Source organism: Capricornis sumatraensis, chromosome 10 (assembly GCF_032405125.1).
Source record: "Capricornis sumatraensis isolate serow.1 chromosome 10, serow.2, whole genome shotgun sequence".
NCBI lineage: Eukaryota > Metazoa > Chordata > Mammalia > Artiodactyla > Bovidae > Capricornis > Capricornis sumatraensis.
The window spans coordinates 34,566,384-34,587,968 of NC_091078.1; the positions used below are offsets into that span (position 1 = coordinate 34,566,384).

Genomic DNA, 21,585 nt, shown 5'->3' on the forward strand with positions numbered 1-21,585 from the left:
CTTGAAGTCAAACATTCTAAGGTTCTCACTAGCCTTCCTTTCCTTCAATGAGAGAAGCCCTTTACCTGCCTCACTAATACTTAGCCAAGAAAGAATAGTTATTAGTTCCCTGTTCATCAACTGTTCTTTCTCATATAGAAGCCAAGATATAAAAATAAGAGGTCTTAGTTTTAGAATAACACAATCTGAAGTTTATATTATATTTTTGGTTTTCAATGAGCATAAGAAGCTTTTCTGTGCTCAGAGCCACACCGTCAGGTGTGCCCCCAGAGTCATGCAGTACATGCTTGTCAGTCTGTTCCTGGTTTTTTTTTCTAAGTCACTCAAAAAAAAAAAAAAAAAAAATATATATATATATAAATATTTTAGTGAAGTAAACTTGATTTACAGTGTTGTATTAATTTTTGCTATATAGCAAAGAGACCCAGTTATACATACACATCCCTTTGTTTTATATTCTTTTCCATTACGGTTTATTGCAGGATAGTGAATACAGTCCCCTGTGCTATAGAGTAGGATGGTGTTGGTTATCCACTCTGTATATGGTAGACTGCATCTTCTAATCCCAATTTCTATTTCCTCCCCTACTCTCCTCCCCCTTGGTAACCACAAGTCTCTACATCTGTGAGTCTGTTTTCACTCTGTTTGTGGAATATTTTAGATTTCATATATAAGTGAAATATGGTGTTTGTCTTTCTCTTTCTGAGGTGCTTCACTCCTTATGGAAACCTCTAGTTGTATCCATGCTGATGTGAGTATCATGGCATTATTTCATTCTTTTTAATGGCTGAGTATTATTCCATTGTGTATATGTACCACTTCTTACTTATCCATTCATATGTCAAGGGGCATTTAAGTTGTTTCCATGTTTTAGCTATTGTAAATTGTGCTGCTATGAACATAGTAATACATGCTTCTTTTTCAATTACAGTTTGTTCTGAATACATGTCCAGGAGTAGGGTTGCTGGATTATATCTTAATCTATTTTTAGTTCTCTGAAGACCCTCCGTACTGTACATACTGTTCATAGTGGTTGTACCAATTTACGTTCCTACCAACAGTGTAGGAGGGTTCCTTTCTCTCCACACACTCTCTCGCATTTATTATTTATAGTAAGTCACTCAGATACTCTTATTCTAACAAACTTACAGATCTTTGCATTCAGTTGTATAGAGACATTGCATTATCAAATCCCCAGTCCTGATAACATCTAACTTTCAAACTGAATATAGTTATAAAACTTGGTTGGGAAGTGATTTTACCTTATTTTAGGAGAATGGAAAGATTTATAACTAGAAAAAATTCTGAACAGTGCATCCTATTTACATGTTAACCCAGGAGCCAGCTTCATACTAACAAAATCTCAAGAGTCAATTTATAGGAGATATAACACTATAAGACATGTTTCCAAACTAGGCTGCCTAGGTAAGGATATTTATATTTCACTATTAAAACCAAACAGCTGCTTTATGCTGACTTAGTCACATGAAATGCAGCATTGCAAATAACACCATAAGACATGACTTCAGACTTCTAAAGAGAAATATTATCTATTGTTGTACCTAGAAGCTGTGTTTTTTGTGCTAACTAGAAGATATCTGGATACTAGGAGAAGACCATAAAATAAAGACATATTTTACATAGAAAGTGAAACAAATGTACAACCAATTGTTCTTTTAGGATGATTGTTCAACAGGATGACTATATGGTCCATCTATTTGAAAAGCACGTTATGTGAAAGGCTTCATGACATACCTGCTGTACTGTAGAGTTTCCTCCATTTAAGATAGCAATTCCAAGTTTCAAAGTAGCAGCCACCATGGGTCCAGTTTCACCTTAAAAATACAAAATATAGCGCTCCTTGTATCTCTTCACTTGCTACATTAACCAATTATATCTCAAAATGTGCACTTTTAAAGTCCTTATCAGCTTCCTACAAATGTGTATCATGGTGGAGGAGGACAGACTGACTTTTACACCAAAAAAAAAATTAAAGAGTCATAATGCATATTTTGCCATCAATGTTTTTACTAAATTCTGTGTAATATGTCCATGAACTGAAATTACATGAGAAAACAGAAAAAAAGAACAGGTAGAAACAAATGATTTTGAAATACTGATACTTAAAATTATTAAAATTTAAAACTATTCATGTGTAATAAAATAATATTGAAATGAACATAAGCCACTTAAAATTTTCTCCTTCCTCCCTCAAGTATGTTTGAGCAACTTTTATGATTTCCATTTCATCACTTTCATCTTCATGCGTTTGTAGTATTGCTTTATTAAGATGACTAGTCATAATTTTAAGTTATTCAAGCAATAATGACAAAATTTAAAATCCAACTTGTCTATAATTTAGCATATTATGCTTTATTTTTAATGTAATTCACCTCCACTTATCTTAGAAATGAAACGATCCTTATATTTGGAGAGGAGTATTTAATATCCACTATTACTTTTCCATTCCATTCAAATTAGAATAAAAAGTTTTCATACAGAAGATGTTACTAATGGAAGAAAAAGCAGCTTGAATTGGCTGGCTATTGAAAAATGTAATAGCACTTGAACTGCTAAAAATGACTCACTTTAAAAATCTAAACATTTATATCAAGGGTCCTGGGGCCACATCCTGCTTGGCACCTATTTTTGTAAATAAAATTTTACTGAAACAAGGCCACACTGTTTATGTATTGTCTCTAGATGGCAGACACTATGGCAGAGTTGAAGAGTTCCCCCTGAGACCCCAGTGGCTTGAAAAGCTGAAAATATTTACTACCTGGCCTCTCACAGAAAGTGTTTGCCCACCCCTGAATTACCTGATCAGTTTGTTAGCATTGTGTCCCAATATAATTTCCAAAACGTAATGAACAGAGAAAAAATAGACCTTTCAGTAAGACTCTGATTGAAAATAATTAACATTGGATCTGGCAAAGAGAGTTGGCCTGTATGAATTCACCTGACTTCATCATAAACAAGAAATTCAGGGACTAAATAAATCAGTATAATACAAATAAGGGAGCTCCCAGGAGAGTCTGAAGAATCAACCCTTCCAAGGTAGGTAATGAGCCTCACCTTTGCTGGCACTGATGGTCTGCAGCACCATCTCAGCAGCACCGCGGTCGTGCAGCCTGGCTTGTTGGTATAGAAGCTTTTGCTTTTCCATTTCTTTTTCCTGAACACAAATCCCAACCATTTATGTTGTGACTATCATTAAGCAGAGTAGTTTTCTATAAACCATATTTTCATCATCTCTTCATATATGGGCTCTATGACAACATTATGGACCATTTCAACACCAACAATGTTATTCAACAGATGTTAACATAGTCAGCTCTTGATTTTTTCCCTTTATATTTCTTGTGATAGACTTTTGGTACTTGTTTATCAGGATGAATTTTCTTAATTTGAATGACTGGATTAGTCCAAAGCCTGTATCATACTTTTGAAGTACTATACTTCATTATTACACTTGCACTTTCTGAATGATACATTTGTGCATCAGTTTGTCATGTTTTTAATTATCTCCCAAGTCATGGCCATAACTTGATACTGCTCAGCAAATGGCTTGAGTTGCAAGTTATCACTGAGTAACAGAAAAACATCAACTGAGGACATGTTAGAGTTTAAGCAAAATTGAAAGCTGATATGGATAAAAAGGTAGGCTTCAACTAAGTAGTGAACTTATGATAACAGATCTCCCCAGTTCCCCCCAAAGAATAAAAGAAGCAATGTGCCTTTATATTTTGTATTCTCAGGTGGTAACAAACGATGCTGCATGGTACTGCAAGAGCAATGGCTGGAGATTATTCTTTTCTACTTAAACTACCACTGAAAATATACAGAAGGAAATCAAAATAAAATATAAAGGCACAGCAAGTTCAAGACTGGTAGGATCATTCACTTGAGCTATTCAGTTCGCTGGAGAATTGAGACGGAACCAAGCAGTATAAGTTGCAGAATGAAAGTTGCATAGAGCCCTATGACAGCGCGTCCATCAAATGGCGTGGTAGAGAAGCTTAGTCAATGGGACATGAAACAGTCAATTAGTATCATGTCCATAAACACAACGGCCAAAACATATATGACCTAAGAGCAGGAAGAGCTGCAGCAGAAGTAGCCAGAGTGACAGCTTTGCTGCCATAAACTTTCCATCCAAAGTACGGAAAATAGACACTGGAAGATGGAAGAGGTTTAAAAAATGAAGGCTTGCTAGTTACAGAATATGAAAAAGAAAGTAAACTAAAAGGAGGGGGGGAAGAAATGGGCTCAAACAAATGAAAAAAGAAACCTTTAAATCAAAAGCAACCAACACAGACATTTATGCTGTTACCAGAGAGTTCTCGCCGAGGCTGGCAAATTTGTCTCTTAAATCTTTGATAATATCGTGCTGCGAAAACAAAATTGATCAGGGTTTTTTTCACACTATATAAGAGCTCCTGTGATTAAATTTTATTTTTTCTTAAATTATGTGATAGGCCTAAATGGAAGCAGAGAAAAGAAAAAAAAAAGGCAGCTTTGCTTTATATGTAGCCATGCTAACATCTAAAAGGTTTGCCTTCATGTTTAAACCTCTTCCTGTGAAGTCAAAAACAAAACGAAAACAAAACCACACAGACACACAAAATCATACTGTCATTACAACACAGTTTGAGAAAAACTGAAAGAAGACCCTTTTGTCTGCTCTTCAGGTGTTTTATAAAATTAGTGAGCAACATTTGATTCTTCCTTTTAGACCCAACAATCTTTGACTTTCCTCCCATTGCCAGAGCTATTTATGGAACTTTTACTTCCCAGTTTTCCCTTTGTGAAAGACTTTGCCCATAAAACAATGATAAGAAATTACTGGCTTAAGGAACTGCACTATAATTTTTATCAACTAAAGAAGCAAGAGAGCTAGAAAGAGTGATTCTTCTATCGACTCAGTAGAACATACAAAGATAGTCATCAAGACATCCAAGAAGATGGAAGATGCCAGCACGCTGTATATTCTTGAGGAAACACAATGACAAAAAACAATGGCCATTGGTGCTCCAAAAGTAGCTAGACCAACTCAAAGATCTGCCAGGGCCACTTGCACAATAGATTCTAAAGTCAAAACATCCTCTTCAGTAAGTGAAATCACTCATGATGGATAGACCTCACAAGCATCAAGAAAGACAAGGTATCAAATGGCCTTCTTTACAAACTTAACTCCCTGAGCAAAGATTACTCATTTTTCTCACATAATATATAAAGTCCAATAATAATACTTTGGGGGAGATGATGAGACTCATTTGAAAAAAAAATGTTGAGCAAAAAAGATATGCTGATCTAGAAGTGGGAAAACTATTTCATAAAGAGGGATCGACCACCATTTGAAGGCGTGCTGCGATTCATGGGGTCACAAAGAGTCGGATACGACTAAGCGACTGAACTGAACTGTTAGATTGAATTGGAAGCTCTCTCTTCAGAATATCTTTAATATTATTTATTTTTGTACTTCGTTGTCCTTTGAGGATTGCTTCTGGGTATATAAAGCTCCAGGAGTTGGTGATGGACAGGGAAGCCTGGAGTGCTGCACTCATGGGGTCGCAAAGAGTTGGACATGACTGAGCAACTGAACTGAACTGAACTCTGGATGTATAATTTAATCTCCTCATTAGAAATTTGATTACAATATTAAAAAAAAAACTTTAAAAGGGAAAATAGAACGTTTTCATGCAATAAAATAATGGACTATGTGGAAAAAATCTTCCATTTTATATCTACTGCAGATTGGCTTTTCTAAGCATACTGGAGACAGATCTTTTAAAAGTATCTTACTTGGCGAAAACAGCAAGTATTTACTATAGCATTTCCCCAAGTAAGATACTTTTAAAAGGTCTATCTCCAAGGAACCCTACTTTTTAAAAATAGTTTTAAAAAGTAGGGTTCCTTGTCCCTTTCCACTTCAAATTCCATTTGAACTGCCTAAGGGTGTTATACATGCACTATACCTTCAACCTGTAGTTTCAGTCTTTAAATTCTTCCAAGGTCACAAGGAAAGGTTAAGGGGAAAAAAAAAAAAAAAACAGGAACAGCTCTATAATTTGAAGTTTCCCTTAGGCGAAAAGTGCTGATCACCAAAAGCGACCAAGTATTATCATCTGTTTCCTAAATAAGATTGATATAAGTCTTTCAAGGTCAAGGGTGATCATATCTCAGACCTATGATAAAATCACAGTCATTGAATGGAAGCATTCAACATCATGATTTGCTTCTAATATAACTGAAGTCTGTAATAAAATTGCTAATAATCCTCCACTTTGTCTAAGAGTGGCTCAAGTCTTTAGCACTCGATGGAGGGGAGGGAGGGAGGAAGGAAGGAAGGAGAAAGATCTGAAGGAAAAAAAAGCCATTTGATTCTTCAGAAATTTGCCTTATATGAGAAAAAATATTGAGATAAGAATAAATTATACCGTCCCTTGTTTCTTGATGGAGAAAACAGTTTATCCCCAAAATAGAGATGAAAATATGATGACAGCAAAGAAATTCACACTGTTTCTGAAGGACCCTCCTGATATCATGGACATTTGGAACATCACAGTTTGAGGACAACAATTCTATAGCCTACGCATGCTACTGGCTTGCATTTTGTTGCATATTCAAGTCTTCAGCAACGGGTGAAAAGGTTTTCATATGTTTTCCTCTTAAACTGAATGTGAAAGCTGATTACAAGTGAAGAGAAATTTCCAGGAGATGAACCCTCTCTAAAAAAGCCATAATGTAGTAATGGTACAAGTCAATACTAAATCACCTTATTTGGCATCTTAAATGTAGTCATAATCTACAAGGTGATGTTGAGACTTAGTATTTCAAGAAGAAAACATCAAAATACAGAAGATTTAATTAAATAACTAAGAGGACAAAATTGAAAGGCAGTGAAATAGTACTAACAGTTTGGTTTACAACATAAATAGGCCAACTCAGACTAACGAAAAAACAAAAGTGATAGATAACAGTCACATTTCCAGAGATTCATCTAATTCTGTTCTGTATTCCAGCTTCCAAAACTATGGATTAGCCATATTCATATATGGATGACTCCCAGTGCTAGGGAAACACTTGTAAGATTACAATTTTACTCAACAATGGATGGTTCCCCAAATTTTTAAATTTTAACTTTTTAAAAGACCAAATGTACATGGAGGTTTCTAGAAGTAAAGCTTCATGAGGAAAAGGATCACTGCTTGCTTCTTTATATTAAACACGAACCAGTACACATACACTGTATAGCCAGTAGCTCCCTGCACATTAAAGATGTTCAAGAATGCATAAATGAATGATGGAACTGAATAATGTGATATCATTTAGTATGCAAAATTAATCTGAAACTTAACAAACATTTCCTTTCATCTGAAGAGCTACTAAGTTAGTAACATGTGAAAAGTTTAGTTTCCTTTTAGTACATGGTCTATGAAGTTGAATGATACACACACAAAAAAAGAATAATTCTCAAATAGTAGTTTTTAATTCATTTAGCAGCTTAATTTTTTCCGTGTACTACACATTCTCTTTGTTGCTGAACTATCGAATGGTACAATAATCTTCCAGAGTTGTTCTCAATAGGATGGTAAAAGTTTGTAATGTTCTCTTTAATTAAAAAAAAGTGTCTTTACCCAAAATAAACTTTGTTTAAATGCCAAAAATTTACTAATATATGATCAGCAACAACAAAATCACTAAACCAGAAAAATTTAGTTCAGATAATGTGTTAGAGGCTCTGAAAGTCAGACTTTATGTTTTACTTCTTCCTGTATCAGATATACTTGCATTTGTTAGAGTATCATTTTCACTAGATTTGGCATATTTAGAACTAATTAATACTACCGTGAACTTCCAGATGTTCAAGCTGGTTTTAGAAAAGGCAGAGGAACCAGAGATCAAATTGCCAACATCTGCTAGATCATTAAAAAAGCAAGAGAGTACCAGAAAAACAACTACTGCTGCTTTATTGACTATGCCAAAATCTCTGGCTGTGTGAATCACAATAAACTGTAGAAAATTCTGAAAGAGATGGGAATATCAGACCACTGGACCTGCCTCTTGAGAAATCTGTACGCAGGTTAGGAAGCAACAGTTAGAACTGGATATGGAACAACAGACTGGTTCCAAATAGGAAAAGGAGTATGTCAAGGCTGTATATTGTCACCTTGCTTATTTTAACTTATATGCAGAGTACATCATGAGAAATGCTGGACTGGATGAAGCACAGCTGGTATCAAGATTGCCAGGAGAAATATCAATAACCTCAGATATGCAGATGACACCACGCTTATGGCAGAAAGTGAAGAACGAAAGAGTCTCTTGATGAAAGTGAAAGAGGAGAGTGAAGAAGTTGGCTTAAAACTCAACATTCAGAAAACGAAGATCATGGCACCTGGTCCCATCATTTCATGGCAAATAGAGAAACAGGGGAAACAGTGGCAGACTTTATCTTTTTGGGCTCCACAATCACTACAGATGGTGGCTGCAGCCATGAAATAAAAAGACGCTTGCTTCTTGGAAGAAAAGTTATGACCAACCTAGACAGCATGTTAAAAAGCAGAGACATTACTTTGCCAACAAAGGTCTGTCTACTCAAAGCGATGGTTTTTCCAGTAGGCATGTATGGATGTGAGAGTTGGGCTGTGAAGAAAGCTGAGTGCCAAAGAATTGATGCTTTTGAACTGTGGTGTTGGAGAAGACTCTTGAGAGTCCCTTGGACTGCAAGGAGATCCACCCAGTCCATCCTAAAGGAAATCAGTCCTGAATGTTCACTGGAAGGACTGATGTTGAAGCTGAAACTCCAGTACTTTGGCCACCTGATGTGAAGAGCTGATTCATTTGAAAAGACCCTGATGCTGGGAAAGACTGAAGGCGAGAGAAGGGGATGACAGAGGATGAGATGGTTGGATGGCATCACCAACTCAATGGAGATGAGTTTGAGTAAACTCAGAGAGCTAGTTATGGACAGGGAAGCCTGGCGTGCTGCAGTCTATGGGGTCTCTAACAGTCAGACACGACTAAGCGACTGAACTGAATACTATGCTGGGCTCAGTTGGTAAAGAATCTGCCTGCAATGCAGAAGACCTCGGTTGGATTCCTGGGTTGGGAAGATAAGGCTGGAGAAGGGATAGGCTACCCACTCCAGTATTCTTGGGCTTCCCTGGTGGCTCAGCTGGTAAAGAATCTGCCTACAATGCAGGAGGCCTGTATTCCATCCCTGGGTTGGGAAGATACCCTGGAGAAGGGAAAGGCTACCCACTCCAGTATTCTGGCCTGGAGAATTCCATGGACTGTCTAGTCCATCAGGTCACAAAGAGTTGGACATGACTGAGTGACTTTTACTACTATGCTAAAGCAATAAACCCAGCTGAGTTAAAATGATTTTCTAATTCAAGATCCTATTGACAAATTTATAATATGCAACAAAAAGCTCCAGTAACCAAGTACAAAATGAAAGAATGAGTAACTCTAAAATCAGAGGTTATCAAATTAGCAATGTTACACTGATTTATCATTAGAGGGCATGTAGTTTGTCCTGAGTACAATGTTGACTTAAAACAGGCTTCATCTACCTATTTGTTTGTTTAAGCCTTAAAAGCACTGGATACTGCCTTGACTACAGAGAATAAGTGCCTAAGCAGTCTACTAAGATAGTCTGACAAAGGAGAGAATAAGGACAATAAGGTGATTTATGATCTCCCATAAATGCAAACAGCTGACCCATTGGAAAAGACCCTGATGTTGGGAAAGACTGAAGGCAGAAGGAGAAGAGGGTGACAGGATGAGATAGTTGGATGGCATCACTGATTCAATGGACATGAACTTGGGCAAATCTGGGGAGGTGGTGAGGGACAGGGAAGCCTAGCGTGCTGCAGTCCATGGGGTCACAAAGAGTTGGACACAACTTGGCAACTGAACAACAATATGACCTCCAATCACGGGAAGGAATGGTTAGATGAGAAGGTGCCAGAGGCTGGAATAGAGAGAAGAAGCAGTTAGAAGAAATTGTATCATAAAATGATCACAGCAACTCATTATTTGGATTTTGAGCTCTCCTGATTCTAGTAGTTCAAGTACTAATATTTACAATTCTAAGTTTTCACAAATGGTTATTAATCCCACCCCAGACTAACTCTTAGCTGCACTTTAAGTACTTGACACAGTCTCAAATTCCCTTCCAGGTGTTCCCTGTTTAGTTGAGAGAAGGATTCTTGAGACTGTCTTGAGGATTCACAGACCTTCCATTCTTCAAGACACCTGGTGCTTATTCTACATAAAACTATATCATGATGGCATCTATACACCTGGACTTTATTGTATTAATTCTCAAATAATTACATTTACTGAATTACCAAGGACCTTTTTCATTATATCACACATTGTTATTCTCACAAAGATCCTCAGGAAGAAAAATGCTTCAGGTATTCTTTTTTTTCCTGAAACAAGAAGATTGTCTCTGTATTTTATTGATATAGCAAATTTTTACATTTATATGGTTTTATGTTGACACCTAGAAACCTTGGAATCAGTAGTACTAACAACCTGCAGCAAATTAGCAACACTGTGGCATAAACTTCTGGATTACTCATATTCTTGGAAGACCCCTAAATGCTTTCCATTTCCCAATACATTTTTTTCCTTTATCTAACTGTATTATGTATAATTGTGTGGTATTTTAATAACAAGCGAGGAAGTGATAGAGATACATATACATGTACAGAAGCTAGACATTTTCTATAAATCATTTTTATTGTGAAATCCCTACACTAAAAAAAATGGAGTTTTTCTTTTTCATTCCTTCAGAAAAAGATCAGAAGAAAAATAATTAAAATTTGCATGCTTCCAATTGTTATTTATGCACCTAGAAATCTATAAGAGTTTTGAAATTGTCCTGAAAAATGAAAAGAACTGCAAAACCAGCAAATCAGACAGTTTTAAAGGTGGATATTACCCCTGAGAAAACAGCTCAAAGCTTTCAGTCCAAAGATGAAAATGCTGAGGTACAGGGCAATCAAATATGACCTGCTGAAGGTCATCTGGTTAGCACCCAGGTGAGAACCCAGATTTCCTACCTTGTGAGGTTCTGTGCTCACTATGCTGAAAAATTTCCTCTGTGAACTTCTCTGACTTGATTTTAGTAAAGAAGGGAAATTGATTAAATATAATGATAATAGCAAATACTTAGAGCTTGCTATGTGATATGCAATGTTCTGAGTGGAATATATATGACTCTGATGCTGGGAGGAATTGGGGGCAGGAGGAGAAGGGGACGACAGAGGATGAGATGGCTGGATGGCATCACTGACTTGATGGACGTGAATCTGAGTGAACTCTGGGAGTTGGTGATGGACAGGGAAGCCTGGCGTGCTGCGATTCATGGGGTCGCAAAGAGTCGGACACGACTGAGTGACTGAACTGAACTGAACTGATACATACATATATGTATATAAATTAATTTAACCCTCGTCACAATCCTATGAAGTAGAGACCTAATTAGCTCCATTTTATAGATAGGCAAATTGAGACTTAAGATTACATATCCATAAGGTGGAGCTGGGATTCAAACACAGGTGGTCCATTCAAGTGTCTATGTTCTTAATGATTCTGCTGTATCTCATTTCCTGTACATAATGTGGTCAAGCATAAGCTTCAACTGAGATTACTATTATTATTATTTTATTTTTATTTGATATTAGAGCATAGTTGATCAATGATGTTATGTTAGTTTCAGGTATACAGCAAAGTAATTCAGTTATACATTACCTATTCTTTTTAAAATTCTTTTTTTCATTTAGGTTATTACAGAATATTGAGCAGAGTTCCCTGTGCTGTATAGTAGGTCCTCGTTGGTTATCTATTTTAAATATAGTGGTGTACACATGTCAGTCTCACCTGGGATTATTTTTAAAAACAATAGCACATGAAGTCAAATTATTGTGCATATCAAATGCACAATCAGATGCACAATTAATGTTTAAATATGTGTTGTCTACATATCATATGCTATTTAGGGCCACACATTTGTGTGTATAAATTACTATATACAATATGGAGGACTGTACTTTGGGGGAATCTTCCTTGTATTAGGACCAGTACTCTAGCCTACCCTAAACCCCCTTCTCTCTAAGTCTTAGCAACATGTCTTGCTTCTGAAGTACAGTGGCCCTAGAGACGGTTTGTACCAGTTATTTGGTTATGAAAGCTAACTCTTAGCACCATGACCACTGTCTAAGGAGACCCCATACTGATGGAAATGGAGAGACAGCAGTGCCTGGACATTCAAGAGGCTGAACCCAAGTTGGTTCTGGTTTCCCCAGGGGTCTGCCTTCTGGAAGAGCTGATTAATATCAGCAGATATATGAACACATTAACACCCGGTGACTAGAAGTGCCCCCCTTTCCCCAGGAAGTACCATTCCATGATGCATATGGCTTCTTCAGGGCCATGTAACACAACCAGGCAAACAGCTATACTGCTGGTTTGCTGTGGTTAGCCAGTCAGCTCACGAATGCATTACTGTGCTCTCTCTGCCTCCAAGTATCAGTCCTCTCTTTCCTCACTCTTACTTCCCTAAGACAGTAACAACTCCAACAAAGAGCTAGCAAATAACCTCTCTGCTCTGTTCTCTACAGAACCTGGGCTAAGATGGGAGGGTGCTACTTGAGATCAACAATTTCAGTATATAAAAATGGAGTTGGGAGATTGCAACAATAAGCATGAGTATTAGAGAACACTGGCCATGAAAAGTCCTTCCCCCTTCCCCTTCAATCATTCAACAGGATGACAGCAACTCAACACGCTAGAGTCCATATGTTGAGACCACAGAGCTTCTGAGGAAGAAACTAAAGAAGTATACATTTTCTTAATAAAAGAGATAATTACTTCCGTGTTTTATAACCATAGATGTATCTCAGTTTTTAAATATTTAGTGCTTCTCTTTGGTTAAGATTCATGAAGTTATTATAATTTAAATTACTGTGCTCTTATAAACAGAAGTAAATAAGCCCTTCAGAGATCAAATTATGAGTAGCTATTGGAAAGGGAACATCTTATAGTCAATTCATTACCAAAAAAATAAAAGTGTTTTTATCATGGTGTTTAGCTATAAAACATCAGTCCTTAAGACATTTTAGACCTAAATTGATTCCTCCACATGTAATCAAACATTCTTTGGAATGTGAGCTGGGTATTGCTCTAAGTATTGGGCGGGTATGATGTCGCTTTAGTTATGTCTGAGGCCCATCAGGGAGAAACACAGATTAATCTAAATTTTTATTACAGAATATCAACTCTGCCACAGCCATATTTGGCACTGAAGACACAAGGAATTCTCCTTAATCAATAGTACAGAATAATAGGACCTCGGGGACTCAGCAGAGAATTCATCTGTGAAGTAGAAACTGGGCATTTGCCAAGAGATGATGCAACTTGCTTAATATTGTACTTGAGAAAGATGGTCTAGAAAGCGAGTTAATGGTCCATTCCTCTAGATGACTTAAGCTTCACTGTCATTAATTTAGGGTTTTCCATAAGTAATAAATCTATATTACAGCACTTAACATTCCACAGAAATGCTTTCATTGAATTATCACTGAACGCTGCACCCTCAGATTTGAAAGAATGGTACTAGGAGAAGTAAGCATTGGAGCAATGTTTCTGTATGTTTTGAAAAATCTTAAAAATGTGGTCTGCTTTTGTTGTTCTAGGTGAGAAAATCCTGTCATGCTCAGAAAAGTTACTTGACTTGAAACATTATGATTTATTTCTTATTATTATGTGTTTTGCTTATGAAAAATGCAAAGGCCAGAAAAGCACTGGACTGTAGTAATTAACACTCTGGGTCACTGCTAAAACATTTCTTTCCTTTCAGTTAATACTGGCTTCTTTATAAGGTTTAACTATCCCTTTTTATAGTTTTAATATTAAAGTACCCTGAAGTCAAATAAATATATAACTACTAATTATGCAATATAATTTTTAATAAGTAGTTGTAGGTAAATATACATATATTACAGATTAAGCTGGGAATTAAATTATCAACTTAAATCAGGCAAGTTTTAACAGAATCTCATCAGTAAAACACACATGTGACAGAAGAAAAGGGCTGGCTAATACCAGGTACTTTAGCCTCTACTCCTTGTTTTCTGTATTTCTTGAGCTTTATTTAGTTTACTTTATTCCTCATGGAAATTTTCCTTATAATGCTACCTTTTTAATCTACTTCTTTCTTCTTCTCAGTATCTTTATAGACAGAGAATTTAAGTAGAAAGTACAGCAAATATTAATAATCAGCCAGTTATTGGGATAAAATTCAATAATCACACATACTATGTTATTCCCAAATTTATTTAATATAATTTGTTTAAAGAATTACTGAAACGACCAAATGACCTTTCACATTCATTAAAACTTAGATGAAAAATTCCACTATCAGACTATAGCTAAATGATGTTAGCCAACCAGACCTCTCAAAGTCTAGTACGTTACTAAATTTATAAAGAGAAAGTAGTACTTCAGTTGTCTGGCCAAATTTTTTCAGTTGTGTTATTGGTATCAGAGAGTCAATTTCAGACAAAATTATCTTCATAGGTTGCTGACTCTGTCAACTCTCTGAAAACCATGGTTCTCTTTTTTCAACTTGGGAAGAGTTCAGGGTGTTTACTTACATAGTATATATTTTACAAATAGATTGTTACACCTATTAGGCATAAATGATTAGTTACAATACAAAATTACATGAAGAATGAGTAAAGCACTGGTTAAGAAGTGAAAGTTTCCAAATCTTGTCTATTGTGTTATGTATATGAATAAAGGGCAACCATTAGTAACTTTAAAATCCTCTCTTCTGCTGGGACAGTCATATCTGGTGGCCTCTAGCTCCTCTGGGGGGATTAATTACCAGGTTTCACCATTATGTGAGCTTCTCTCCCAACATCCTAAATCCATGGCGTGCAGCCCATTCTCCCAGGTGGGGCTCCACAGTCTCCTGATTTCTTGTTCTCAGTATGACCTGAATCCTACACTCTAAATGCTAAGATTCCACTACTAGTTATTTCCATACTTTTTTTTTCCTGAATAGGGAACCTTTCTAATGTCAGCAAATTTGATCCTATTTACCAAATTGTATTTGCCTTTAGTTCTTCCTGAAACTACATTCTTCTTCAGAGTAAAATGGTTTTCTTAACCAGCAACACTTTCTTATTGCAGCCTTCCTTATCCACCCCCATTCCATGGATGTCAATATATACTCTGCGGCATGAACTGCAATGGTGTCTAAAGAAGTCAAATCTTTGGAGAATGTTAGGAGGTCCTTTCATATTTTCCAACCCTCAACAAGCCACAGGAATTCTGTCTGAGCTCATCAGTGATAAAACTATACAAATCCACCAAATCAGGATTATATTCATTATACCTACTGATAATTATAATTTATAAATTTTATGCATATTATATGCCATTAAATTATATCCATCTGATTGGAGCTAAATCTAGTAGCATCTGCATGAAGTCAAATTTTAAAAAGATATAAGAAAAATATATTTCTCCAAATATGTGAGTAAAAAACATTATAATTTGTTTCTTAAAAGTAGATTCTTTATGACATTTTAAATTCACTTTAACAGCAATAGTTCACTTTATAAAACAGAAGGCAAAAAAGGATACTCTACACTCAGAAAAGTTTTTTTTTTCTTTTCTTTAACTAAAGTCATTATAGGCATTTTATTTTTGGGATGTTTATGACTGATTTTCAGAGAAGGCAATGGCAACCCACTCCAGTACTCTTGCCTGGAGAATCCCAAGGACAGAGGTGCCTGGTAGGCTACAGTCCATGGGGTCGCCAAGAGTCGGGACAAGACTGAGCGACTTCATTTTCACTTTTCACTTTCATGCATTGGAGAAGGAAATGGCAACCCACTCCAGTATTCTTGCCTGGAGAATCCCAGGCACAGAGGAGCCTGTTGGGCTGCCATCTATGGGGTCGCACAGAGTTAGACACGACTGATGCGACTTAGCAGCAGCAGCATGACCAATTTTCTGACTAAACAGTCTCATGAAAATAAAACATAAGCTTAACAGGGTTCAAATGAAAGGCAAATTTGTGTGATTCTAAAATATTTTCTCTTAGCAAACTTTCCACACACTCAGCTCTTCAGAATATTCAGAGATAGAAAAGGTCATCTAGCTCTTCCCTATAAGGAAATACTAAATCGACACTTAAATCATGGAATATCCTCTCTAATTACCAGTTGAAGGTATTTCTAGCACAAAGGAAAAGAAGATTATTTCTAATTCCACCAGCAATACCATGTATCATATCTCTTTTCTAGAAATGAGACCAGTATAAAAACTCTCAAGAGGGATAAGGCATGAAATGTTAACAATGAAAAGTCACCAGCTAAAATTTAATCACCTAAAGGGTAGACTTTTTCATCTCAGCACAGTACTCAGTTCAAATGCAACATGGAGGATAAAATGTCAAATTATGAGTCATTTAAATTGCAAGAAGAATAAACCTATGTCAAGGAAGGGATACTGAAGAGACCAATTGCATTGGAGCTACAAACTTGGTACAAAGATTGTAAGATCTTTTTTTTTTTTTAAACAAAAGAATCCAAGATGTTGGGTCTAACAAAGGTAAATGTCACAAGAAACTGAAACTCAGACCCAGACAAATACACACATATATATAGTTTTACCTTGCTGCGTTGGGATCCTGTGACCTTAAGGAAGGATGAGGACAAGAAGCAAAATTGCAATAAACAATTGCTCGGAAGACAACCGATAGAGTATATATGGTGTGCACTTCAGAAAAATAGTATGACTTGCCGCTCACAGCTCATTCTAACTTAGCTCACTTTCTTATCTTATGGAAACTAGAACACACATACAGTAGAAAAGATTATAGTGTTATCCAGGAAATGAATCTTAAGGCATTTTCTTCTCAGCCAGCAATAGTCATGGGTTATTCTCAAATTAGCCTGTTCCGGCAATTTTTTTTTTAAACAATGACTTCAGGGACACAATGCCACAGGGACGCTCTCTTTAAGTTGTTCCAGAAAGGGGTCCTATTCAGTATCTACTGCTCACCTACATGTTTTTTGTGGGTCCACTTTAATTAAAGACTTACAGCTGGCTACTAATGTATTTCCAAACTTTCAGCTCAAAGCAGACATGTAAATTAAAAGCAGGAAAAAAAAAAAGAGTCTAATCTATTTCATTTAATTTCTTTTTGAAAATTAAAAAAAAAAAACAATAAGGATAGAGGTAGTTAGCAACAGCTAGTCTTTCTTAGATATATATATTAAAAAAAAGTGCAGCCTAAGCCAAGAGGGGAAATAATATTTGCTTTCTTTTGGCTAAAGAATATTTAGCAATATTTCAAATTATAAGGAAATTTAAAAGCTGAGAAGGTTTGAGGGAATAATCATATAATAGAACATAATTCTAGGAATATGCAATCCTGCCTCATGCAAGCAAACGGTATGCCACCATTTACATATGTACAGGGAATGAGTGACCTAATTGGGCAGAAGTCGAAAGAGGCCAAATCTTTCGGACTTCATTGATTCAGAAAAAAATTCAAACCAAGGCTTTAATTAGAAACTTGATGTTGGGTTGCTCTTCCATAAATATTTTTCTCCCATGTCTGCTGGAAATTTCAGACCCCATCCTTCACCGAGATGAGAACAATGTGAAGCAACCTCATCTCCAAGGGCTCTCAGGAACACTCATCCTGAACATATGGGCTTTATTTAATTCTTTAACTAGTCTATGTTCCTTGGCCTTAACTTCAGCAAATGTTAGGACTCAAATTTGTCCATCCAGCTTCTGACATGCAGTTCCTTGACACAATAAGCTGCAATAAGCCATGAAGCAAGAAACATAAATGTCAGTTATAAGCTATGAAACAATGTTTCAACATAGATAAAAGACAAATAGTGAAAGATCCATCTTACTTCAAAACTCTTCACTTCCTCTTCCCCATCATCATCTTCCTCATCATGACAACTCTGATACATGTGAAAAAAAAATTGAGAAAAGGTCAACAGGATAAGAATATGCTGAGACAGAAAATACAAATGAATTAGCACAGAATAATAAATCACTTGGCTACTTTATCAATATTATTTGAATATATTCATTATACGTAATAAGCTTACATGACATGATCAATGAATTTGTGAACTAAAAGAAAACTATACTGTGCAAATACTAAATTACCAATTTTATATTTATATAGAGATATTTATGAGGTCTGTATCATACTGTACATACTATTATTCATGCATTTTCCTTGTTGAAATCAAGTTACAAACCTTAGAAAAGATCACTGTTTTCTCCTCTTTTATGCTTCCATTACAATGTGTTAATACAAACACATTTAATAGCTATGAATTAAAATTAACAGAAAGCAGTGTATATTAATTAAAGTGAATCTTCTAATCTATTCTTTTTTGATAAATTCATGTTTTGTTATATTTGGTCTATAGGAGGAAGTAAAATTCCAACTGCTAGCAATATCCTTCTTTTACAGAAAAATTATAAAACTGACCATTGAATTATTTTATTTTTCCAGAAATAATAAAGGAGCTGTGCATATATTCTTAATTCATTCCCACCAGCTGAGAGTTCTGGTTACTAAGGAAGAAGAGCTGTGCGGTGGTTAGGAACATGCCCTGAGGATGCAGAGTGCCCAATTCAAAAGTCTAGGGCAAATTCCTTAACCTTTCTGAGTCTCTGTTTTCTCATATTTAAAGTGGAAATAATAAAAACAGTAACAAGATTCCTAACAGGATCACATGATTTAACATATGGACAGAAGTTCCTAACACTGTACAGGAGGCAGTGATCAAGACCACCCCCAAGAAAAAGAAATGCAAAGAAGTAAAATAGTTGTCTGAGAAGGACTTACAAATAGCTATGAAAAGAAGAGAAGCTAAAGGCAAAGGAAAAAAGGACAGATATATGCATTTGAATGCAGAGTTCCAAAGAAGAGCAAGGAGAGATAAGAAAGCTTTCCTCAGTGATCAGTGCAAAGAAATAGAGGAAAACAATAGAATGGGAAGGACTAGAGATCTCTTTAAGATAATTAGAGATATTTGGGAACTTTTCATGCAAAGTGAAAGTGAAGTCACTCAGTCCTGTTTGACTCTTTGCGGACCCCGTGGACTGTAGCCCACCAGGCTCCTCTGTCCATGGGATTCTCCAGGCAAGAATACTGGAGTGGGTTGCCATTTCCTTCTCCAGGGGATCTTCCTGACCCAGGGATCGAACCCAGGTCTCCTGCATTGCGGGCAGACGCTTTAACCTCTGAGGCACCAGGGAAGCCCAAAGATGGGCACAATAAAGGACAGAAATGGTATGCACCTAACAGAAGCAGAAGCTATTAAGAAGACGTTATAAGAATACACAGAAGAACTATATAAAAAAGATCTTCACGACCTAGATAATCATGATGGTGTGCTCACTCACCTAGAGCCAGACATCCTGGAATGCGAAGAAGACAAATGAGCCTTAGGAAGCATCACTATGAACAAAGCTAGCGGAGGTGATGGAATTCCAGCTGAACTATTTCAAATCCTAAAAGATGATGCTGTGAAAGTGCTACACCTAATATGCCAGCAAATTTGGAAAACAGCAGCGGCCACAGGACTGGAAAAGGTCAGTTTTCATCCTAATCCCAAAGAAAGGCAATGCCAAAGAAGGCTCAAACTACACAACTACACTCATCTCACATGCTAGCAAAGTAATGCTCACAATTCCCCAAGCCAGGCTTCAAACAGTACCTGAACAGTGAACTTCCAGATGTTCACTCTGGATTTAGAAAAGGCACAGGAACCAGAGATCAAATTGCCAACATCTGTTGGATCATCAAAAAAGCAAAAGAGTTCCAGAAAAACATTTACCTCTGCTTTATTAACTATGCCAAAGTCTTTGACTGTGTGGATCACAACAAACTGGAAAATTCTTCAAGAGATAGGAATACCAGACCACTTAACCTGCCTCCTGAGAAATCTGTATGCAGGTCAGGAAGCAACAGTTAGAACTGGACATGGAACAACAGACTGGTTCCAAATAGGGAAAGGAGTATGTCAAGGCTGAATATTGTCACCCTGCTTATTTAACCTATATGCAGAGTACATCATGAGAAACGCTGGACTGGATGAAGCACAAGCTGGAATCAAGACTGCCGGGAGAAATATCAGTAACCTCAGATATGCAGATGACACCACCTTTATGGCAGAAAGCAAAGAAGAATTAAAGAGCCTCTTGATGAAAGTGAAAGAGGAGAGTGAAGAAGTTGGCTTAAAACTCAACATTCAGAAAACTAAGATCATGGCATCTGGTCCCATTACTTCATGGCAAATAGATGGGAAAACAGTGGAAACAGTGAGAGACTTTATTTTTGGGGGCTCCAAAATCACTGCAGATAGTGACTGCAGCCATGAAATCAGAAAACACCTGCTCCTTGGAAGAAAAGTTATGACCAACCTAGACAGCATATTAAAAAGCAGAGACATTACTTCACCAACAAAGGTCTGTCTACTCAAAGCGATGGTTTTTCCAGTAGTCATGTGTGGATGTGAGAGTTGGACTATAAAGAAAGCTGAGCACCGAAGAATTGATGCTTTTGAACTGTGGTGTTGGAGAAGACTCTTGAGAGTCCCTTGGACTGCAAGGAGATCCAACCAGTTCATCCTAAAGGAGACCAGTCTTGGATGTTCACTGGAAGGACTGATGCTGAGGCTGAAACTCCAATACTTTGATGTGAAGTTGTGAACACCAGATGTGAAGAACTTACTCATTGGAAAAGACCCTGATGCTGGGAAAGATAGAAGGTGGGAGGAGAAGGGGACGACAGAGGATGAGATGGTTGGATGGCATCACCGACTCAATGGACATGAGTTTGAGTAAACTCCAGGAGTTGGTGATGGACAGCGAGGCCTGGCGTGCTGCAGTCCATGGGGTCACAAAGTTAGACACAACTGAGCAACTGAACTGAACTGAACAAACATGAATACTATTTAAGCAAATGAGAATATGAATACAAAATGTCTCTTAGGATATAAAGTTGTACCTTTTCTCAAACACGTCATCTCCTGTATGTATTTTGTTACCTTCAGAAACAATGGGTATGAACTAGGTTTGAGTTGAAGAATACATTTAGAGAAGTTGGCATTTAGTACAAGATGTGTTTGCTCTTATATACAGAAATTTGGGACTCTTATCTGACAGGTATTTCAAAACAATCCTTTTTTTTTTTTTCTTAAGAAAATATAGTGAGATTTGCTTCTAAAAAGGTTAAAATTTGTAATTAAAAAAAATCTATTAAGCTTGAACTACAGAATTCAACAAATCCATTAGCTAAACTTGTACTGATTGGCATGGGAAATGCTGGGGCCACAAGAAAACTATAGCAGATGTCTAGCCCTTTTTAATGTACTTAAGAGAAACTGAAAGATTTATAGGTATAGGAGATAAGTTTTTCAACAGCAAATTACATCCATGTAATATGATAATGCTAGATAAACAGTAGGTTGTATTAGATGGTCCTAAAATACAGGACTCAATTTT

At 36.6% G+C, this 21,585-nt stretch overlaps 1 protein-coding gene across 1 annotated transcript in view; it reads right to left on the minus strand.

Annotated features, from left to right (window-relative positions):
- The window catches only part of RYR2 (ryanodine receptor 2), a 578,200-nt gene that overhangs the window by 89,312 nt on the left and 467,303 nt on the right, over positions 1-21,585 (minus strand). The window contains exons 80-83 of the mRNA XM_068983081.1: positions 17,967-18,020; positions 16,707-16,730; positions 3,076-3,175; positions 1,756-1,835 (exon numbers count right to left, since the gene is read on the minus strand). Coding sequence (XP_068839182.1) covers positions 1,756-1,835; positions 3,076-3,175; positions 16,707-16,730; positions 17,967-18,020 — 258 coding nt within the window. The remainder of the gene's footprint in view (positions 1-1,755; positions 1,836-3,075; positions 3,176-16,706; positions 16,731-17,966; positions 18,021-21,585) is intronic.